Source organism: Haliotis cracherodii, unplaced genomic scaffold (assembly GCF_022045235.1).
Source record: "Haliotis cracherodii isolate W230 unplaced genomic scaffold, xgHalCrac1.p SCAF_4, whole genome shotgun sequence".
Classification (NCBI taxonomy): domain Eukaryota; kingdom Metazoa; phylum Mollusca; class Gastropoda; order Lepetellida; family Haliotidae; genus Haliotis; species Haliotis cracherodii.
Window position 1 is genome coordinate 13,045,133 of NW_027266297.1, and position 18,418 is coordinate 13,063,550.

The window sequence follows — 18,418 nt, forward strand, 5'->3', positions numbered from 1 at the left end:
CCCTCCCCTACTTCCCATGAAACAGACAAAACAAATACGTCTATTACGTGCATAAGACAATAGTGTGTCGTTCATTCCTGGGTCTTGCTGTCGTCCGTCCTTGTATAATCATTTCCTGTCAATAGCGAAGTCTCCTGGAAGCGTTCACTCGCTCTCGCCGCACGCCCAACAGTCACGTGACGCCTCCGTCACTGAGCCAATTAAAGATCGGGAAACCCGACACCGCGCCGCGCTCAGTTATATGAGCGTAAGGAAGCGAGCGAGCGCTGATGCCAGTAGTCGTCGATTTCTAACTATAAGCAAAATGGATAGTTCGTGGATATACTGTGTGATATGTGCTCTCCTAATATTCTCAGATGGAGGTAAGTAGCATTTGTACATTTCATGTCAATTTCATGAGAATTCCCACGAGACAGTGGCGCTGCTAAGATCAGCAAGATGGTTATACGAATCAAGCATCTGTATTGTCATGGTAACAGGAATTATTTGTATTTTAAGTTCATTTTTTTATAAATGACAATGTCTCGTGCTGATTTTGACAATCAGTCAATCCCAAATGGTGCTGTTCAATTTCAAATCGAGACGAAATTGATTCGTGTTAATATCCAATGAGATCATTATATCAGAGTGTATGAGTCACAATAGGGTATAGCTCCAGGCTGTCGCCTGCAGATTATAACAGTTCTTTGTTTCATAGAACAAGGAAATGGTCCAATAACTTTACGCCTAAAGGAGGGGCAGGCCTTTCAAAACATACATGAGTCGGGGGTGACGAGAATCACAGCTCATTGAATACTGATAGTCTTGTTTGCTTGTTGTTTAACACCGCAACTGATAGTCTTGATACTGACATGCATTGTATAACGTGTGTGTCGTACCATGCCTTTCCAAATCATTTCAACTGATATTGATATTATCTTGACATGATCATGTATTGTGTAGCGATTAAGTTTCACTTAACTAAAACCAGTCATGATATCGACATGAAATAGACAAATACATATGTTTTCGGCAAGATATTTTGAAATTATACGTACTTTATATCAGTATACATGTGATATCGAAAAATACACAAATTGAAATACACAATGTAAAAATGAATTAATAACACATTTTGAGATTATAAATATCTTTATAACAATAATGATACAGCAGTAATTGGACTTAATCATTGTCGTATTGTATCTGGACACTACCATTGACCAATGGCAACGTTTCGTTTAACAAATAAGTTTCAAAATGTTACCAGCCATTCAAAACAGCATCACTCTCATGTTTTGGGAAGTCATCCTTTCCATAAAGCCGAAAAGGCACATATTCAATGCCACCGAGGCACAGCGCTGAGGAGTAAAAGGAGGCCGGTGCTTGTAGCGGAGAGGAAACAGTGAAACTATAGAAACTGTTACAAAATACGCTACACGCCTTTATTAGTCAGGTGTCATGTTAAGCTGGGGATGTAAATGTTCTAATATATTATCCCGTTCACGGTCGGCTGCATCTGACAGTGTCACGACTTCCATCTATGTGTAGTAAGCCCCTCGAACAACAATGATGCTGTGGCCTCGGTAGCATTACCATGTGACACGACGCGGTGACAGTTTTCATGACCTCACTATTACGATACTGTGTACTCCCACTGACATTTGAAGACATAATAATCATAATCATCATCATAATAATAATCATATTATTATTATTATTTTTATTATTAACTGCCAACAATGTACTATTAGAGCGAGCGTTGCAATCAGCAATACGCTACGCTACATGTACATAATATATATTCCGTTTAAAAAGTTTACTAAAGGAGGCTCAAAATACATACAGTGTAATTTGCGCCTACGTATGTATATTTTTTGTGTGTTATTTACGTACTTACCTTTGGGCTGTTACATATTGCTTCTTGTAGATTGCAGTGAGTCAGAGATTAGGTACACGTTTACCATCCTTATGCTCGTTATGTTTACTGTTTAAACCCTGACACGCCGTGAAATAACTGAAATACTGTTCAAATCACTACTCACTTACTCACTAACCACTGTTATAATGGGAATAGCATACATGTCCTAAACTACGTAAATAGTGGGTGGATGAGTTGGGTTTAACACTGCTTTTAACTGTATTCCAGTTATATCACGGCGTGTCAGCTTAACGGGAAAGCCCGAAGTGATGCAGGTCTCAGACGTTCACCACTTCGGTGAAACCCACGAGCACGGATATGGTGCTGACAAAGCTAGAAAGATAATCGTGGCGAACCTGCATCACTTCGGGCTTTCCTCCCACATCAAGCTGGCACGGATATATGTGGAATACTGTTCAAAGAGGCGTCACATCAACTCTCACATTTTTCATATCAACCAACCCTTGTTCGTGAAGGATCTTTATATCCACCACCTATCGCTGTCTACTGTACCAGACACCATGGATAATCTGCTTAAACGACAAAGTAACTGTTATAAAATTGTAAGAGACACACGCACACACACACGCACACGCACACGCACGCACGCACACACACACACACACACACACACACACACACACACACACACACACACACACACGTGTGTATGTATGTATGTATATATATATATATATATATATATATATATATTTGGCCAAGTGTGAAATTATTTCACAAGGCGTTGCGTACCATTCGGCAACTGACATCCATAAAACGGAAGAATGACAATAAAACAGTACAGTTTTACTGTTTTACGCCTCCTGGCTATACTGAGGAAGTAAGATAGAATATAGTGATTGGGGGTGTATGACGTTGGGATGGTACCAGTCATATATAAGGTTTATCTCTATGTCTGTATATATGTCATCTTTCAAAACTTCTACATGGGATGCATATTTACATGGACGTAATCTAACACAGTTTATGAGACCCAGATTGCCATATCTTATCAGGGTGACATATCGAGTGTTTAAAATTAATATACAAAACGTCAAAATAACAGTTTGGCACTTGACATCACTGAATAGGCCCGGGGATACCGGGGTCTCCAGGGAGACCGGTTATCACAGTATGTTTGTTACAATAGAAGTAAAAGGTCTGTGAGGCAAGGTTGGTATAATCAGTTAATCAAGTTAACGTGAAAACCATTTACCTAAAATGCAACATGGAGACAAGTTTTAGTTTTACGCCACGTCATCAATTTTAGTAAATGTTAAAGCATTATCAACACGATACTATTAGTAATACGATTTTAGATTCGACTTCGTGGATTCAAACGTGCCTAAAGTGTGTTTTAACATGTAAGAGTTTAACGTTCAAGCAATCAAATCACATTTAGGAGTACGTCATATATGACAGTGTTAAAATGTGACCACATCTCTAAGTGGTTTAGTGACCACATCCCAAGTTTCAGCCTTTTCCGTCTGCTCATGCTGGGAAGTGTTGAACTGTCGCCTCATCCGGACAAGCTTACCGTGACAGATATTGTGTCAGGTTGTGTCACTGCCCGTGACTCTCTTAACTACTTGAGGATTGCTGTGAGGAAACGAGTGGCAACGTATCATTGACAAAATGGGAAATGCATGTCTCAATTATTCATTCAGCGATTGTTTGAAATACACAATAACTAAATAATTGTTAACACCTTCACTACTTTTTTGAATACTTGTTTCCTGATTTCTTAGATATTAATAGCTTTAAATTTGCCTTTATTAATTGAATACAAACAAATTGAAGGAAATAATTAAACTGTAATTAAGTTTACAAATTCAATTGTATGTGTGTATATACATGTTATGTCATTTGATTTTTAAATTGTTTGTTTGTTCAACACCGCACTCAGTAATATTCCAGCTGTCTGACTGCTGCCTGTAATTAAACGAACTGGATCAGACAAACCAGTGATTGATGTTATGAGCAACGTTCCACGTCATCTAAATGCTTCGTAGGACTAGCTTAGCATGGACCTGTTATAACTGGAATTGTTTTTTTAAAATTGTTTTGTAATGAGATAGTGCGACCCTTTCATTGTTTACCATGTTATGAAAATATTTTGAAAATATATGCTTTTCTTACTTTTATCTACTCTCAGCTGCAAGTAACGGCTTGTTTATCCAGAGCGATCTCTGGGCTTTCAACACAAGGTCTTGTTTTATTGCTCTTAAATTGTTTCTTGCAATGAATATTTAACTTCAGTCATATTACCAATTCACACACGTCTTCAAACAATGGCAGTGCTCATACATATCATGTTTTATTCATACACGCCAGTAAGTTTTTGGATATCTCCACATCCCTTTGTCACATTACCATAAAATTATAACATAAATTCTTTCTGTGTAACCCTTTAAATTCTTTCTAAATAACATTACTATAAAAACGACAACAACCAATGTTTTTTTGTAAGGTATCAGAATCTATTGTAAAACTCTATGACTCACTATCAAATACTGATAATACATAGAGCTGATACAAGGTGTTTGCGAAAAGGTGAGCGTATCCTGACCGACGGTGACACCCGTCACAAACACATGCAAGGGCATGCCAATATTCAGTTGTTCACGGGAACATAAGTCAAAATAGGGAATTATATCGGACATCATTTTGTCACTGATGCATCTAATTAAAAACTATGTCCTCCACGTATCTATCATAAAACTTTTTGAAATCTTTACTGAGGCTCCGAATGTTGTAACCTTAATCAAACAACCCAGAGACAAAATACACATGCATCATTTCCCGAATACAAATAGCTTATCATATTTTGAAAACGATAGGCGTGTACACGTTTAATTTCTCTTACACTTTGAAAATTCAAATCAACAAACATCCTGTCCACATCAATCTGTTTTTTAGGTTGTAAAGTTTACATTCATTAAAACAGTATTAGTATAATACATTTTAAGCTGCGCAATCACCTTGTGCGCATGCCCAAGACGACTCAAGAGCATTCTATAATGAATCCAATCCTTCATGTCTTTGACGTGTTTACTGAGGATTTCAATTAAGGGCATCAGTCTCCCCAAACAGCCAAAACATGTCGCAATCACGATACAGCCCGATGGCTTCAGCGTATGTCTGTTTGATGTCTTGTCTGGAGTGTTGACATTCAATTGACCTTTAACCCTTGACCTAACCTTACACCCAATTCGTGATATTGGTAGTTTTAAAACGCCTATTAAACTTTCGTACTACGGTGGTTATTTTTTCAAGAATGTAATGGTATAAACACCATGTCCAGTTGATCTGTATGGTGTGGATTTATTGTTGCTTTGTATCTGCAGAGCTGCAGATAAGCTGCGTATCTGCGTGAAATACGCATCAGAAATGCAGAAATACACAGTAAAATATAACCCAAGCGTATCAAGTACGCAACGAACATTACAGATACGCTACAAAAATAAAACTTGTGCGTATCATCAAAATATTGTGAAGTAACCCTGCGTATTCGATTAGCAAATCAGCAACTTATTTTGAAATTATAAACGGGCATTCCGTCAACCTTGCCAAACTCCACGATGACAGTTACATCATGATCATTTGCCATCACACTTTCTTGTGGAAGTATCGTGGTATTTTTGAGTCCTATAAAGCCCTCGAACCCACACGACACCAGTTTGCAGGGACTAGATGAATGGTGTTTTTAAATATTTAACTTAAATACCCACATGTGTAAAAACTAGTGGGTAACAGAAATTTGAATACGCAGGTGGAATTACTGATACCCAATGATTCTAAAATGCATGGGTAAAATACCCACAACACCAAAAGCTGATCTGGAGCTCTGGATTACCTCTCTGTTTTCTTTTTTTGTTCAACTTCTTCCTCTTCCTGTTGTAAGAATATACATTTGTCAAATAACATCATATGATGATCAACTATTACCCATTGATATCTCACATATCAATCCTTGTCAGGTTACGAGCTATAATAAGCATAGGCACCCATGTGCCAACATCAACATTCCACAATATGTCTTCGGTGAGAAACAAACGATATTGGAGCAACATACATATATTGTCTAAGTAGATACAAATTATGGATGACCTGTTCTTTACCATACTTTTATAGCGACGTTACGGTATGGTTCCTTATATCGCTGTCAAGGAAGACTAAGGATTTTTTACCAAAACGTCGCTTTTACAGTGTATTTAAGAAGTTGTTTTCCATAAATTTGTCTAATTTGTCATTCGCCAACTATGCCTATGAAAGAACACGTATTGTCCTGTTTGTTACGGTGACACACCATTTGCTCTATCCAAGAACCATTTGTGTGCGAATATATGTGATGGCCTATTCACATGTGTTTATTTATGACATTGTCAAAACAATGAGAATGTAAAATGGCCATCCATTGTAGACTTTTGTCCTAGCCTTATTGTTATGGCCCATTGTCTAAATAACAATAACGTTTATTACACAGACGTGGTACTAAACTACATGTAATTATGCTGTAAACACGTAATGTAGCAATGTTATTTCAATTGTCAACATGCTCACAAAACATCAACTGGTCATTTGTTAGGCATAGGCTGATGTAAATTTGTCAGTGTGTGAAAATAAACACACCCATATTTTTTCACAAACATTTAGGGTCTCGTATTAAATCATGTTGGTATGTGTTTTTTCTGCTCATTTTCGCATGTTGTTCTAGGTGTGGTAATTTTTAAAGTTTTTTTTATTAAAGATACTGATGCTAAGAGGGGATCAGCCTAGTAGTTTTAGTGACGATGTTTTGAACCACAAAATAGACCGTGTTGTGTCAATGTCTTTGTGAACAATATGCAAGTCAAAGTAAAAAAGACTTAGGCGTCTGCGTTCATTCATGATGGCTGAGTTTAGAGAGCTATCTAATCAAAGACAGATGCTTCAGAGTGTCTTTGTGGTACGCTAAACAACAATCTAAAACGAATCTCTTACCGTGGCGTAGTCTTCAACGCGCATAAAAACGTTGACTCTATCAAATAACAACTCTGTGTGTTGTAAACTCTTGGAATATTCACGGTTTCAGTGAAATATTTGACCTATAGACCTATATGTAGCAGCCTTCCTCTTGTCTCGTATATTTGGATGGATGGTTCAGCGTCAAAATAGTTCGTCATGTCTTGGTACTGTGTAATATAATGAAAGAGCTCATTCATTCAATCCCTGATACCTAAAAAAACCGTAACATTTAGTAAAAATGTGGAAATAAATATGAAAATAAGTACAAACAAATATTGCCTTGTATGTGTTCCTTTTTAATTAAAAAAAATATGCCTGTAAGTACAATGTCAGTGTGCTCACTGTGTTCCGGGTTAGAAAAAGGTCCTCAGCAACCTACGATGGTAGTAAGAGGACACTTAATTGAACTGGTAGTCAGGCTCGGCTTAAATAATTGCAGGTTATCGTATGTACCCCGACGACTTGGATCATTGCTCATAATATCAATTTCTGGGTTGTCAGGTCAAGACTCGATTATTTGCAGACCGCCGTCATATAGCTCGAACATTGCTGAATGCAGCGTTAAAAAGCAAGCAAGCAAACAAACAAACAAACACACACACGCACAAATAACCCCAAGTATAGCTGTTCCCTTTTTTCTTGGCATCAGTATTTTCAGGCACGTTTAATTTAGACATTTCTACATGTCAAGTTATGGAATGCTTCAACAACAGCATATATGTAGAAAGTTGAATATGATTCATAAGCAAAGAAGCAAAAATCACGATATCAACAGGGGAGAAGAACTTTTTTATCTTTCCAAAGGGATGTCATTATGAGTCTGTATCATGACGTCAACATGCTTCAAGCCAAGATCAGTCAGTTAGGTTCACCAACATCCATTTGACACCATACAAAAGTATCCATGGATGTGGTACAAGACTGTGTTTAATTTAAATGAGGTATAGCCAATGGTCAGCCGTTCAAACTGAGACGCTAATGTGTGAGGAAATAAAAGAGTAAGGGCAATTGGCAACAGCTTGCCAAGCAAGCCTATCTTATAACCAACGTTAAATGTTTCCAAAGAGTGCAGAAGATTTCATTTCAAGTTCACACCATGGTTAGAGGACAGAAGCACACACTATTTCGACATATATTATTAAAATTAACTATTTCTGTATGGATAGATATAGAAGAAAAATGAACAAAATATTGAAACTTTATTTAAGTATGTACTTAACATATAATTTGATAATATGTAAAACGTGGTTTCAAGTGTCTATATTTAACGCCAAGTTAGACGGAAATGTGTTATATTCTTGGTACTAATTGGGCGTTGAGGAATAGTGTCAATGAAAGAAGTGACATAACCATAATATGTATAATCAACTCTAAATCCCGTGCCAGAATTGTTTTAGCCCTATTTATATAACTGAAATGGATTCTATAAAACTTCATAGAGAATACGGATGAACTTTCATCAACAAAGGATGCCTTTGCGGGTCGCGAAGTGTTTCCATGACGGCTTCAATCATCAGCTTCCTAACAACACTGCACTGTTTCTGTTTGTCCTTCATATCAGGATCCATGCCATCTTACCACGGATGCTCTTATCGAAGTGTCAGAAATAACGTGAATAAGAGTCTGACCTTCAAAGTGCCCGGGGGCCGGGTGATGATAATACTGGGAACGAAATATTTCCAAAATTCCTAAAGAAGGAAATTATATTAAACATGAAAGGGGGACACGTGCAGTCAGTATCGGCATAAGAGCATGATATGTGAACTATTTACAGAATATACAGCGAGCTACGTGTATTTACAGAGTATCTGCCGCGAGTGAAGGAATGGCGTACACCATGAGGGTCTGACACTGCTAATTCACGAGGGACAGATAATCCTTAATTCCGAGTTTGGAGTAGGTTAAAAAAATATTCTTTATCTTACTCTTTGTTTTAAGAAAGATAATTGAGAGAAACATGAAATATCAACCGGCAGATAACTTACTGATGTCATGAATACTGGGTGACGTCATATATTGTTTTCATCAACGAAGCAATGTGACGCCATATCGTTTCAAATAACAAGTGCATTATTTTGGAAAATTGCACTCGAACTTTGTCCTTGGGTTGGTATAATTAGGCGTTATGTGTTTGTATCCTCTTACACGCACGCCTACCTGGCTACAAATGTACATGATATTAACATGGTTAGAAAAAAAATGTCCTGATCGTCGGAATTGGGATATTTATGTGTGTATTAATTAGGTGATACAAATAACGGTATGCCTTTTTTAATAATCTTGTCTCTGCACCATGGCCGTCTTGTAAGCATGATTTGGCAATGACCTTATTCCTGTATATTAATACATAATGTTATATGACAAAAGATAAGGCATATGCTGTTCAGAGATCCGCTTTACTCTTTCCGGTTATCAAATCATCAAATTGAAAAAAAGTCAGTTAAACTTAATTTAGTATCTTTTTACTGTACGCTACCTCGGTGGTCTTCCAACATTATCTCGTCTCAGTCATATGATGGATATTACATTGCCATTAAGGGGCTATCTATGATACATATACGACGTTTCCTTGATCCTGTGCACGTGGTCCTGTCAAATCAGGCGAAATTAAGCGATGTTGGTCGCGGAGAGCAGTGGGATGGGTGTTCGGCAGTCTGACTCCTGAGAGTTTCTAGGTCTGTCCCACACTGAAGGACATGTAGCACATGTGGTGTCTCCTTAGGCAGGGGACTTGGTTTCAAATATGCCTGCTGTTAACCAATCAGTGAATGGGTACCCGGTAGGTTGAGATGGCCATGTGACTGACTGTTAAACTAGCGCCTCACAGGTAGCTTGGCTTGTATACACCCTAGGGATCTGAGAAAGAAAATCGAGTGCACACCGATCCATTGATAGTAATAGTGGTGTTAGCGCTTTTCAGCATGCTTCAACGGATGGCCTATTGCTCAAAACAAATATCTAATATCATTATTATTATTATCATCATCATCATCTTCATTATTATCATTATTATTATTATCATTATTATCTTAGGATTGGAATGAACAATGCAGTGAGGTATGAATAACATATTTATGTTGTTCAAAATAAAATTCTTAAATAAACGAGATTTTAAAACGAAGCATATTCTTTCCAGATCTTTTACACCCTTCTCTCTGAAATATGCACAGAACATACGCCCTATTAAAATAATGGTGTGTTTTAAAAAGTTTCTGTGTAAACCTTTTTGTTTACCTTCTTGTTATCGTGTTTTGAGGAGATCTATATTGCTATAGTGAAGCCGTGAACAGAGGCATGTACCGTGTGTATGATGCACTGGTTGTACCTGGGGCACATCACATGGGTGGTACTTTGTCATGAATCAGACATTTACAGTGCCCCAATGTATGCAGTATGTTCAGAGTAGTAGAGCATGAGGATGCCTCGTAAACGTCAAGAGACCAGCGTGTCTGGTTTACGGCGGTTGCAGAACAATGATTATCTGCATATGTACGTCTGTCTATCCATATATCAAATCCAGTCATTATTAAGTCTTTCATTCTTTGTTCCTTTTCCCACACATTTGTACATCTATCTATCTATCTATCTATCTATCTATCTATCTATCTATCTATCTATCTATCTATCTGTCTGTCTGTCTGACTATCTAACTATCTATCTTGAGTCTCACGATAATCTCTCTCACTCTCTCTCACTCTCATTATAGTGACTGCGTGAGTGAGAACGGTTTTACGCCGCTTTTAGCAATCTTCCAGCAATATCACGGCGGGGGACACCAGAAATGGGCTTTACACATTGTACCCATGTCGGAAATCGAACCCGGGTCTTCGGTGTGACGAGCGAACGCTTTAACCACTAGGCTACCCGACCGCCCCCTATATATTATAACAATATTATATATATGTATTTATATGAATATATATATATATATATTCATATAAATACATACACGCGCGCACACGCACGCACGCACATATTTAGATACATACATCTGTGTGCATCCACGCTTGCACCCGTGAAGATCCGGGTTAGAATAGGTCTTCAGCAACCCACGCTTGTCGTAAAAGGCGACTAACGCGATCGGGTGGTCAGACTCGCTGACTTGGTTGATGCATGTCATCGATCCCAATTGCGTGGATCGATGCTTATGATGTCACTCACTGGATTGTCTGGTCCAAACTCAATTGCTTACAGACTACCGTCATATAGCTGGAATATTGCTGAGTGCGGCGTTAAACAACAAACCAACCAACCAACCATCCTCGCTTGCCATTAACCCCATGAAGTGTACTCCAACAGTCACACGTCATACACATCCTGGATCTGCACTGCAGTGCGCTTTAACCCTGGAACATACTATCACATGCTGCCTAATTACAAGCACTAACGTCATCCTTCAGTGTAAGTCCTACACAGTCCTCGTAACTCGCAAGTCCCACTGACACCGGAGAATCAGCTGCCGCTGCAGCGATGACGACTGAGTAACCCAGATATGAACCCCGTCCTGCAGTTGAGAAGCAGTTAGATACTGACAAGAGATTATACCGTTCAAGCGTCTGTTTGCCTAAAGCCACGTTTCCCACCAGATGTTCCTTCAGTTTGACATTAAATTCGACAGTTCCTCTTGGGTAAGAGCGACAATGGGACTTGATAGTGTACTGTGATTGGAATATTATTTTATGTATGCTGGCATATGGGCGTGTTGTGGAATTTCTAAATTTCTAAATTTCTCAATCTACTTCGCGTTGATGAGAAGCTGAGAGCCAAGGAATTACTTGGACATACTGAGATAACACATTTTTGTCCTGCGTTTGCTTTTGGAACTTTTTAAAATTCTCAGACCTCTTAAGTGCCAGAGTCTAAGGAACGCCCTCTTTGTAACAGTAAGACATAGTCAATGGAAACGACAATGATAAGGTTTCTGAAAGCATCTTACATAATGTAACGTTCTTCGCCTGCTTTCAGTTGCCATGTGAACTGGGTTTTTTCAACTTTCGGGGAGAGGAAAAGAACTATTCGTTACAGTGAAGGCGCTTTGTCAATAACAAGCAATAGGTGTTCGTGCTGTTAGCGCCTTTCATTTCCTACAGTAATGGATGTCAAGGCTTCTTTGTACTTCCTGGAGCTGTAATTAAACACAGCTGATGTCCCCACACGATCTCCACATTATTTCAGAAGCACCATCTTCATGTATGTAAACTGGACGATGATTAATTCAACATGCATCGTACACATGCATACATTAGGAAACATACGATGCAGTATAGGACACACTTCATTTTGGAAGGATCTTTACGTAACGCAATACGAATAACCTTTCTTATCATTTCGATGTTTCCTGAGGCCTGGCCAAATGTTGTATTTTATATTTTGCAGACAACTTTTCTTAAATTTTGAGAACCGAGAAGATTGCTGTGTTTGATCCAATGAAAAATTATTCAAAAGCTCAAGATCTTTCTTCTTCTTTTTAGCTCATTTAAGATCTGTTATGTTGCCATGGTGATAAGATTTTCGAAGATACAACCTGATTTCTTTGGTAACTAACAAATGTCTCTAATTAATGCAGCATCAATCACACATCTGGACAGGACTAACACTAAAGTCTTGTGTTTCTAGTCATTTTTCTGGCATGATATTATTTGAATACGGCCGTCCTATGTGTAGAATCGTTGCTTATATAACACTTTCTAAGTGCAGTATGAAGTTTTTCTGTTATCAAGATACACCGAAGTCAACATCATACCTCACACAGCGTGCATCAGTTTTCCTGAAATCAAGCTGAAAGTGACGTCATGTAGAGACTTATCACAATTTGATAACAGTAACACATTATCATTAAAGATGCAAACGTACATCATAACATTAACCTTTGAATTCAGTTCATGCCATGCAACATATGGAAAGCGTTAACTAACTAGCAGAATAACCTTCACCTTCCTTGATAATGAGTTCATTAGCTCAGAATGTCAAAGTCCAAGACAGCTTCTACTTCTGTCATACAATGCACTTACATTGCTACTTCACAGGCAACACTTTATCAACCAGCATTCTGATATAATTATAATCACTTGTAGTTATGCTAATTATGTTTATTAATATGCCCTCAGAGTTACATAGTGTCTGCATGCCGAGGGTTTAAAGTGGGGATATGGTTTGTAAAAAGTTCTTTCCTTTTCGTACAATATACTTTTGTGTGAGACTTCTTTATGGAGATTATTTTATGATTATGGTTAGGCTTTGATTTTTTCCTACAGATAAGGATCATGAATCAGTTTAATTAAGATCGGAATACGTGAGTCTCTAGTTGAGAGCAATTCTGTTCAGACTAAACATTATAAGCCATGATGTAATATGACCCATTACACCCATTTCCAGGCTAGCATGGGAAGCTCACCATACACAATGTGGGAACAGTTTTAAATCACTAATCCTTCATGCTCCATAATACTAAAACAGCTTACATTGTTGTGGGTATTGGGTGAGTTAGTGAGTGAGTGAGTGAGTATGGCGTGACGCCGCTTTTAGCAATTTTCCAGCAACATCACAGCGGGCGGAAATTGTACCCATGGGAAATCGAACCCAGGCCTTCGGCTTGTCGAGCGAACTACTAGGCTTCAACACCGCTCCGAATTGTATTGAACTGATCAAACAAACAAACGAGGCCCCAATGTATAATACAAACACATACAATTCAATATGATCGTATCTTGTGTCCATACGTGTATCCTGCTAGTGTCCTGATGAAGAGAATTCGGATTATAAGGAATTATAGTTTACCATATCATAGATATTGTAATTGTTATTATGATATTGTTATGTCTTTACACTTGTAACTGGATTGTCTGGTCCAGACTTGATTGTTTACTGACCGCCATCATCAAGCTGTAAAATTGCTGAGTGCGGCGTTAAACAACAAACACAAAAACCCTGAAGTCTTTTTTCTAAACATGTTTATATCATGTACATTTACAGCCAGGTAGGCGTGCGTGTAAGAGGATACAAACACATAACGCCTGATTATACCAACCCAAGGACAAAGTTCGAGTGCAGTTTTCCAAAATATGCACTTGGTTATTTGAAACGATATGGCGTCACATTGCTTCGTTGACGAAAATAATATATGACGTCACCCAGTATTCATGACGTCAGTAAGTTATCTGCCGGTTGATATTTCATGTTTCTCAAGGGCCAAGTTCAAACTGGAATTTTCCGATGTATCAGTCCTTCTGAAACAAACATAATGGCGACAAGCAATATTACACCATGTAATATATGGGGCGGTTCACTCAGTTGTTTTCATACACAGTTGCTAAAGTTATCGGGGCGAACTGGGATTCGAACCCACGATCATAGGTTTCTGGCGTGCTCAAGGGACGCACTCTGTACAGCGAATTGCGGCGCCTTAGACGACTGGGTCACCAGTGCCCCTCAATCATTTTTTTAATATCATTATCATAAAGACAGTATTACCCATGGGCTTGCATAATGCAATTTATATGATATTTGTGATACGGAAATTTACAATGAAGTCTTATTTAATCACTCATAAGTAGCCTTGGTGTAAATACCGAGTTTAGTACAAAGAACAGATACCCAAGGCAGTTTAGTATTACCGAGGTCATTCGTAAACCCTCAACGGTAGTAGCTAGCGTTATTGTCTACAGAAATATTCTTCTTGGATATTACGAACTTAAAGTTCGTTATTTTAAAGTGATTTATAAACACATGCTAATGATATAATCGGAATAGTATAATGGACTCTGAATTTCGCAGACATTTCTTATGGTTATGGAATAGGGTTATTTACAGTTAACCGTAAGTTCGAACGCGGTCTATTCAAAACTAACTTAATCTTAAGCGTAGGTTTGTATTAATTTTTTATTGTAATGACAATATTATATTGCTCTGTCATCTTTTCGAGACAGCAGACACTTCGAGATGATAATATAATGATGGATGATAATGGGCAAAGAATCGCAATAATTTTGTTTATCATTCTTGAGCTATGTTTTTGTCGATAGAAATCTCAGTTCCGGAATGGAGGTTTTGAATTACGTTGTTTTTCAAGAAAAACAGCTGAAATGGGATGGCGTCGCTTTCTCATGACGATAGACCCCAGCATGTACCAGCTCTGCAGAATCTATGTGTGTGTTGTTATAGAAATTTAACACGAGTAGCATAATGTGGTCTTCGCAAACTTCAAAATGGTTATACAAGTTGTTTTGTTTTTTAAAGACGTCATAATAGAGGTATTAAATGATTGTACTCTGCAACTGCATTGGTCAACTTGGTTGTTGAAGTGACCATTAAATGGCCATGTTTGGTAGTACAGTAGCATTCTACATCTTGGTTGGTTCACTTTAATTTATTTTTCTATCCATCCACGTTTTCATGCATTCAGTTATTCAGTCATGCACTGTGCTATACGCATCGTGCGTTGATGTCACCAAAAAGCGTCTACTGATGCCCAGGTGACTGTGGTCCCACTGAAAACAAAGTTGTCATTGTTAATACGCTATTTTAAACGAAATTGCGGCACTCGTTAAGATGTCAGGCTTTGTTAAAGCGATGACGCAAATGTCTATCTCATTCATTGTCGGGAAACAATGTTTTTATGTTGAAGAATTAAGAAACAGATGTTGGTGTGAAAACAACATACACAGGAAACACCATAAATGTTCTACTTTACGTAAAGAGAGCGTGGTAGCATACGTTATTAACATTCCTTTAATGCATCTATGTTGGATTACATGCAACAAAACTTACTCAATTTATTTTTGAATATTTACAAAAGTTTTACAGAAATTGCAGGCCTCGTGTTTGCTTTGAAATTCGAGAAAAGTGTAAATGCAAACACCCTTTTAAAATACTTTTAAAATTAAAACATTTCATTAGAACAATTTATGGGTGACAATTTCAACTCTTTTGGTTCGAGTTCACTTGACACCAGAAAGGCATAACTGTAAATGACAGCTGATAAAGGTTATAACGACGAGCATAAACTGTTTCTTTGCTGTTTTTTAGCCACACATTACTCATTATATGGCTCGTTTTACCATTTCTTTAATCCCCTTAATGGACTGGTAAATCTGAGCATGCAGAGAGAGGAGTTAGGCAAGGCAATACGCACGATCAGCGCTTATTGGAAGCTTTTTGTACGACGAAATAACACGCACTGTAGATACATGGTTTTATTTAGACAACGCTGGAGAGTCTCACTTTCTTGATTACATTTTATGATGCTATATTCCTTCCACAATGCTGAATCTTGGATAGGAGACACTTTGGTGACTAATACCGTTGAATTAATTTGATAGGTGATGGCATCTTAACGACACGACTGACGCTTACAGAGTGAATCACCCGAATTACTCATTTTAAAATGAGCTTATCAACATAGTTACTGTTATTAATTTCGTATAAACGTGTACATATTAGATGATATATTTAAACTCGAAGTGACGTGGCATTCTTATTATCGGCTTATTTCTGAAATAGATTATTCTTCCTGTTGCAATTTAGGAAATTTTCCAGGCTGTGTCACGTCTTACCACTTAGAGGTGACAATATACGCTGTTGTTCATTTACCCCGCAGTAGGAAACGTGATTGCTGATGTGGCGTTAAAGGGGGCACTTGTGCCTTGGTTTCAAGTCCAGATCCCGACGTTGTTATAAAAAGGCCTTTGTGTAACTGCGACATCGTCTCTCTCTGTAACTAGGGTAATCGGTAACTGCTAGATTGATACATCATAATATTGAGATGAAACATTATACTATTAGGCTGAAAGAAAAACGTAATATTTGTTTTATTTTAAAAAAACCCAAAACTTTTATTGTTCCCAGTTGTAGATTAATACAGTAAGTATTCCGTCAAAAACATATTTCGGATTGCATAGAATGACACAATACACTCTTTAAAAGTTTTGGAAACAAACATTGTCCTATTTCAAACCAAAAAGGTTGCAACACACAATCTGACTCAAACATAGCATGTATCAACAGAGAGCTAAGAATAAAATGCTGAGAATAAAACTGATCATTTTCTGTTAAAGTTATTGTTGTCATCCTGTTTTATAGGAAACATTTTATACATACATTTCTCGATTGAATACATGTTTTTAAGTAGTTTTGAAAGTATTTTTGTTTTGGTTCCTTTGATTCCACATACATGAATATGCCTTTTTCCCAATACACGTTTATGATTGCTTAAAGTATTAACGTAATACTTAATTACGAGTTAAAAGACATTATAGTGTTAATAGAGAAACATTCACAGGGTGAAAATCAAAGTGGATCAACTCATTCCCATTTTGTCGGAATCGTACAATCGACCCTGTTTTGGGAAGAGAAGTCTTACGAGTATGGAAAGGACTTTGTCACTTATATTTTATTTAGGTGAATGCCTTACGTCAAATGTGCTTTGGCCTAAGCATAGTCACGCTAAGCTTGGTCACCCACATACTCTATATAGGCCAAAGAAGGTTGTTGAACAGTCTTGATATATCTAGTGGCTTTGTCATTCTTCAGGCAATATAATTATATCCAGTTATTTGTTGTTTTACGTCGTAGCAATATTCTAAGCGAATCTAGTTCAGATAAACCAGTGATTGATATGATGAGCAACGTTCCACGCCGTCGGGGGTACGATGATACGTACTCAACCAAGCAACCGGTCCTGACAAGATTATAACAACAGTGTCTGTATGTAAATAAGGGTGGAACGGGTGGCTCAGTTGTCTAAGGGGCCGCTAGACGTTGTTGCATGCCAGAAACCTATGATCGTGGGTTCGATTCCCAGGTTCGCTAGAGTTATATTTCTAGATTTGTCAGCACGATACCCGTGCGAGTGGGTTCCACAGAGGTAGTAAACGTCTGAGACCAGCATCACTTGGCGTTCCTCCCGCATCAAGCTGACACGCCGTGGCACAACTAACATACTGTTCAAAGCGGCGTTAAACCAAACCCACTCAGTCACCCTCACAATAGATGTATATGAAAAGCTAATGATCAGTTGGAGATGGACGGATAACTGCTGGAGAAAACATCCACACAGTCAAGATTTACCACTGTGAGAATTTCCTGTTGTGTGTTTCCAGTGTGGCGTCTTTTCATGCGGGATCTTGTTTATCTAAATATCATGAATGTCTGTTCTTAACATTGGTAGATCTTATCATCACACATCTACACAGAACATTCTGTATGTCATGCTGACGGCTAGATCACGACGCCCTTTACAATGTAGGCTTTAGTTCTGCACATGCACACCAAGCTCTTCACACTTGGCATTTTTCAGCTGATCCAACAATGTTCATCGTTTTTGAGCCAAGAACGTCTTGGAGATATGGTGAATTGACAACAATGGAATAGAAAGGGTGGTCGGGTAGCCCAGTGGTTGAAGCTTTCGCTCGTCACGCCGAAGTCCCGGGTTCGATTCCCGATATGGGTGAAGCCCATTTCTGGTGTCCCCCGCCGTAATATTGCTGTAATATTGCTAAAAGCGGCGTAAAACCA

At 38.1% G+C, this 18,418-nt stretch overlaps 1 protein-coding gene across 1 annotated transcript in view; it reads left to right on the forward strand.

Annotated features, from left to right (window-relative positions):
* The first annotated feature begins 238 nt into the window (after positions 1-238).
* The window catches only part of LOC139479047 (adhesion G protein-coupled receptor L4-like), a 66,841-nt gene continuing 48,661 nt past the window's right edge, over positions 239-18,418 (forward strand). The window contains exon 1 of the mRNA XM_071261793.1: positions 239-362. Within this exon, the coding sequence (XP_071117894.1) occupies positions 242-362 (121 nt within the window). The 5' untranslated portion in view covers positions 239-241. The remainder of the gene's footprint in view (positions 363-18,418) is intronic.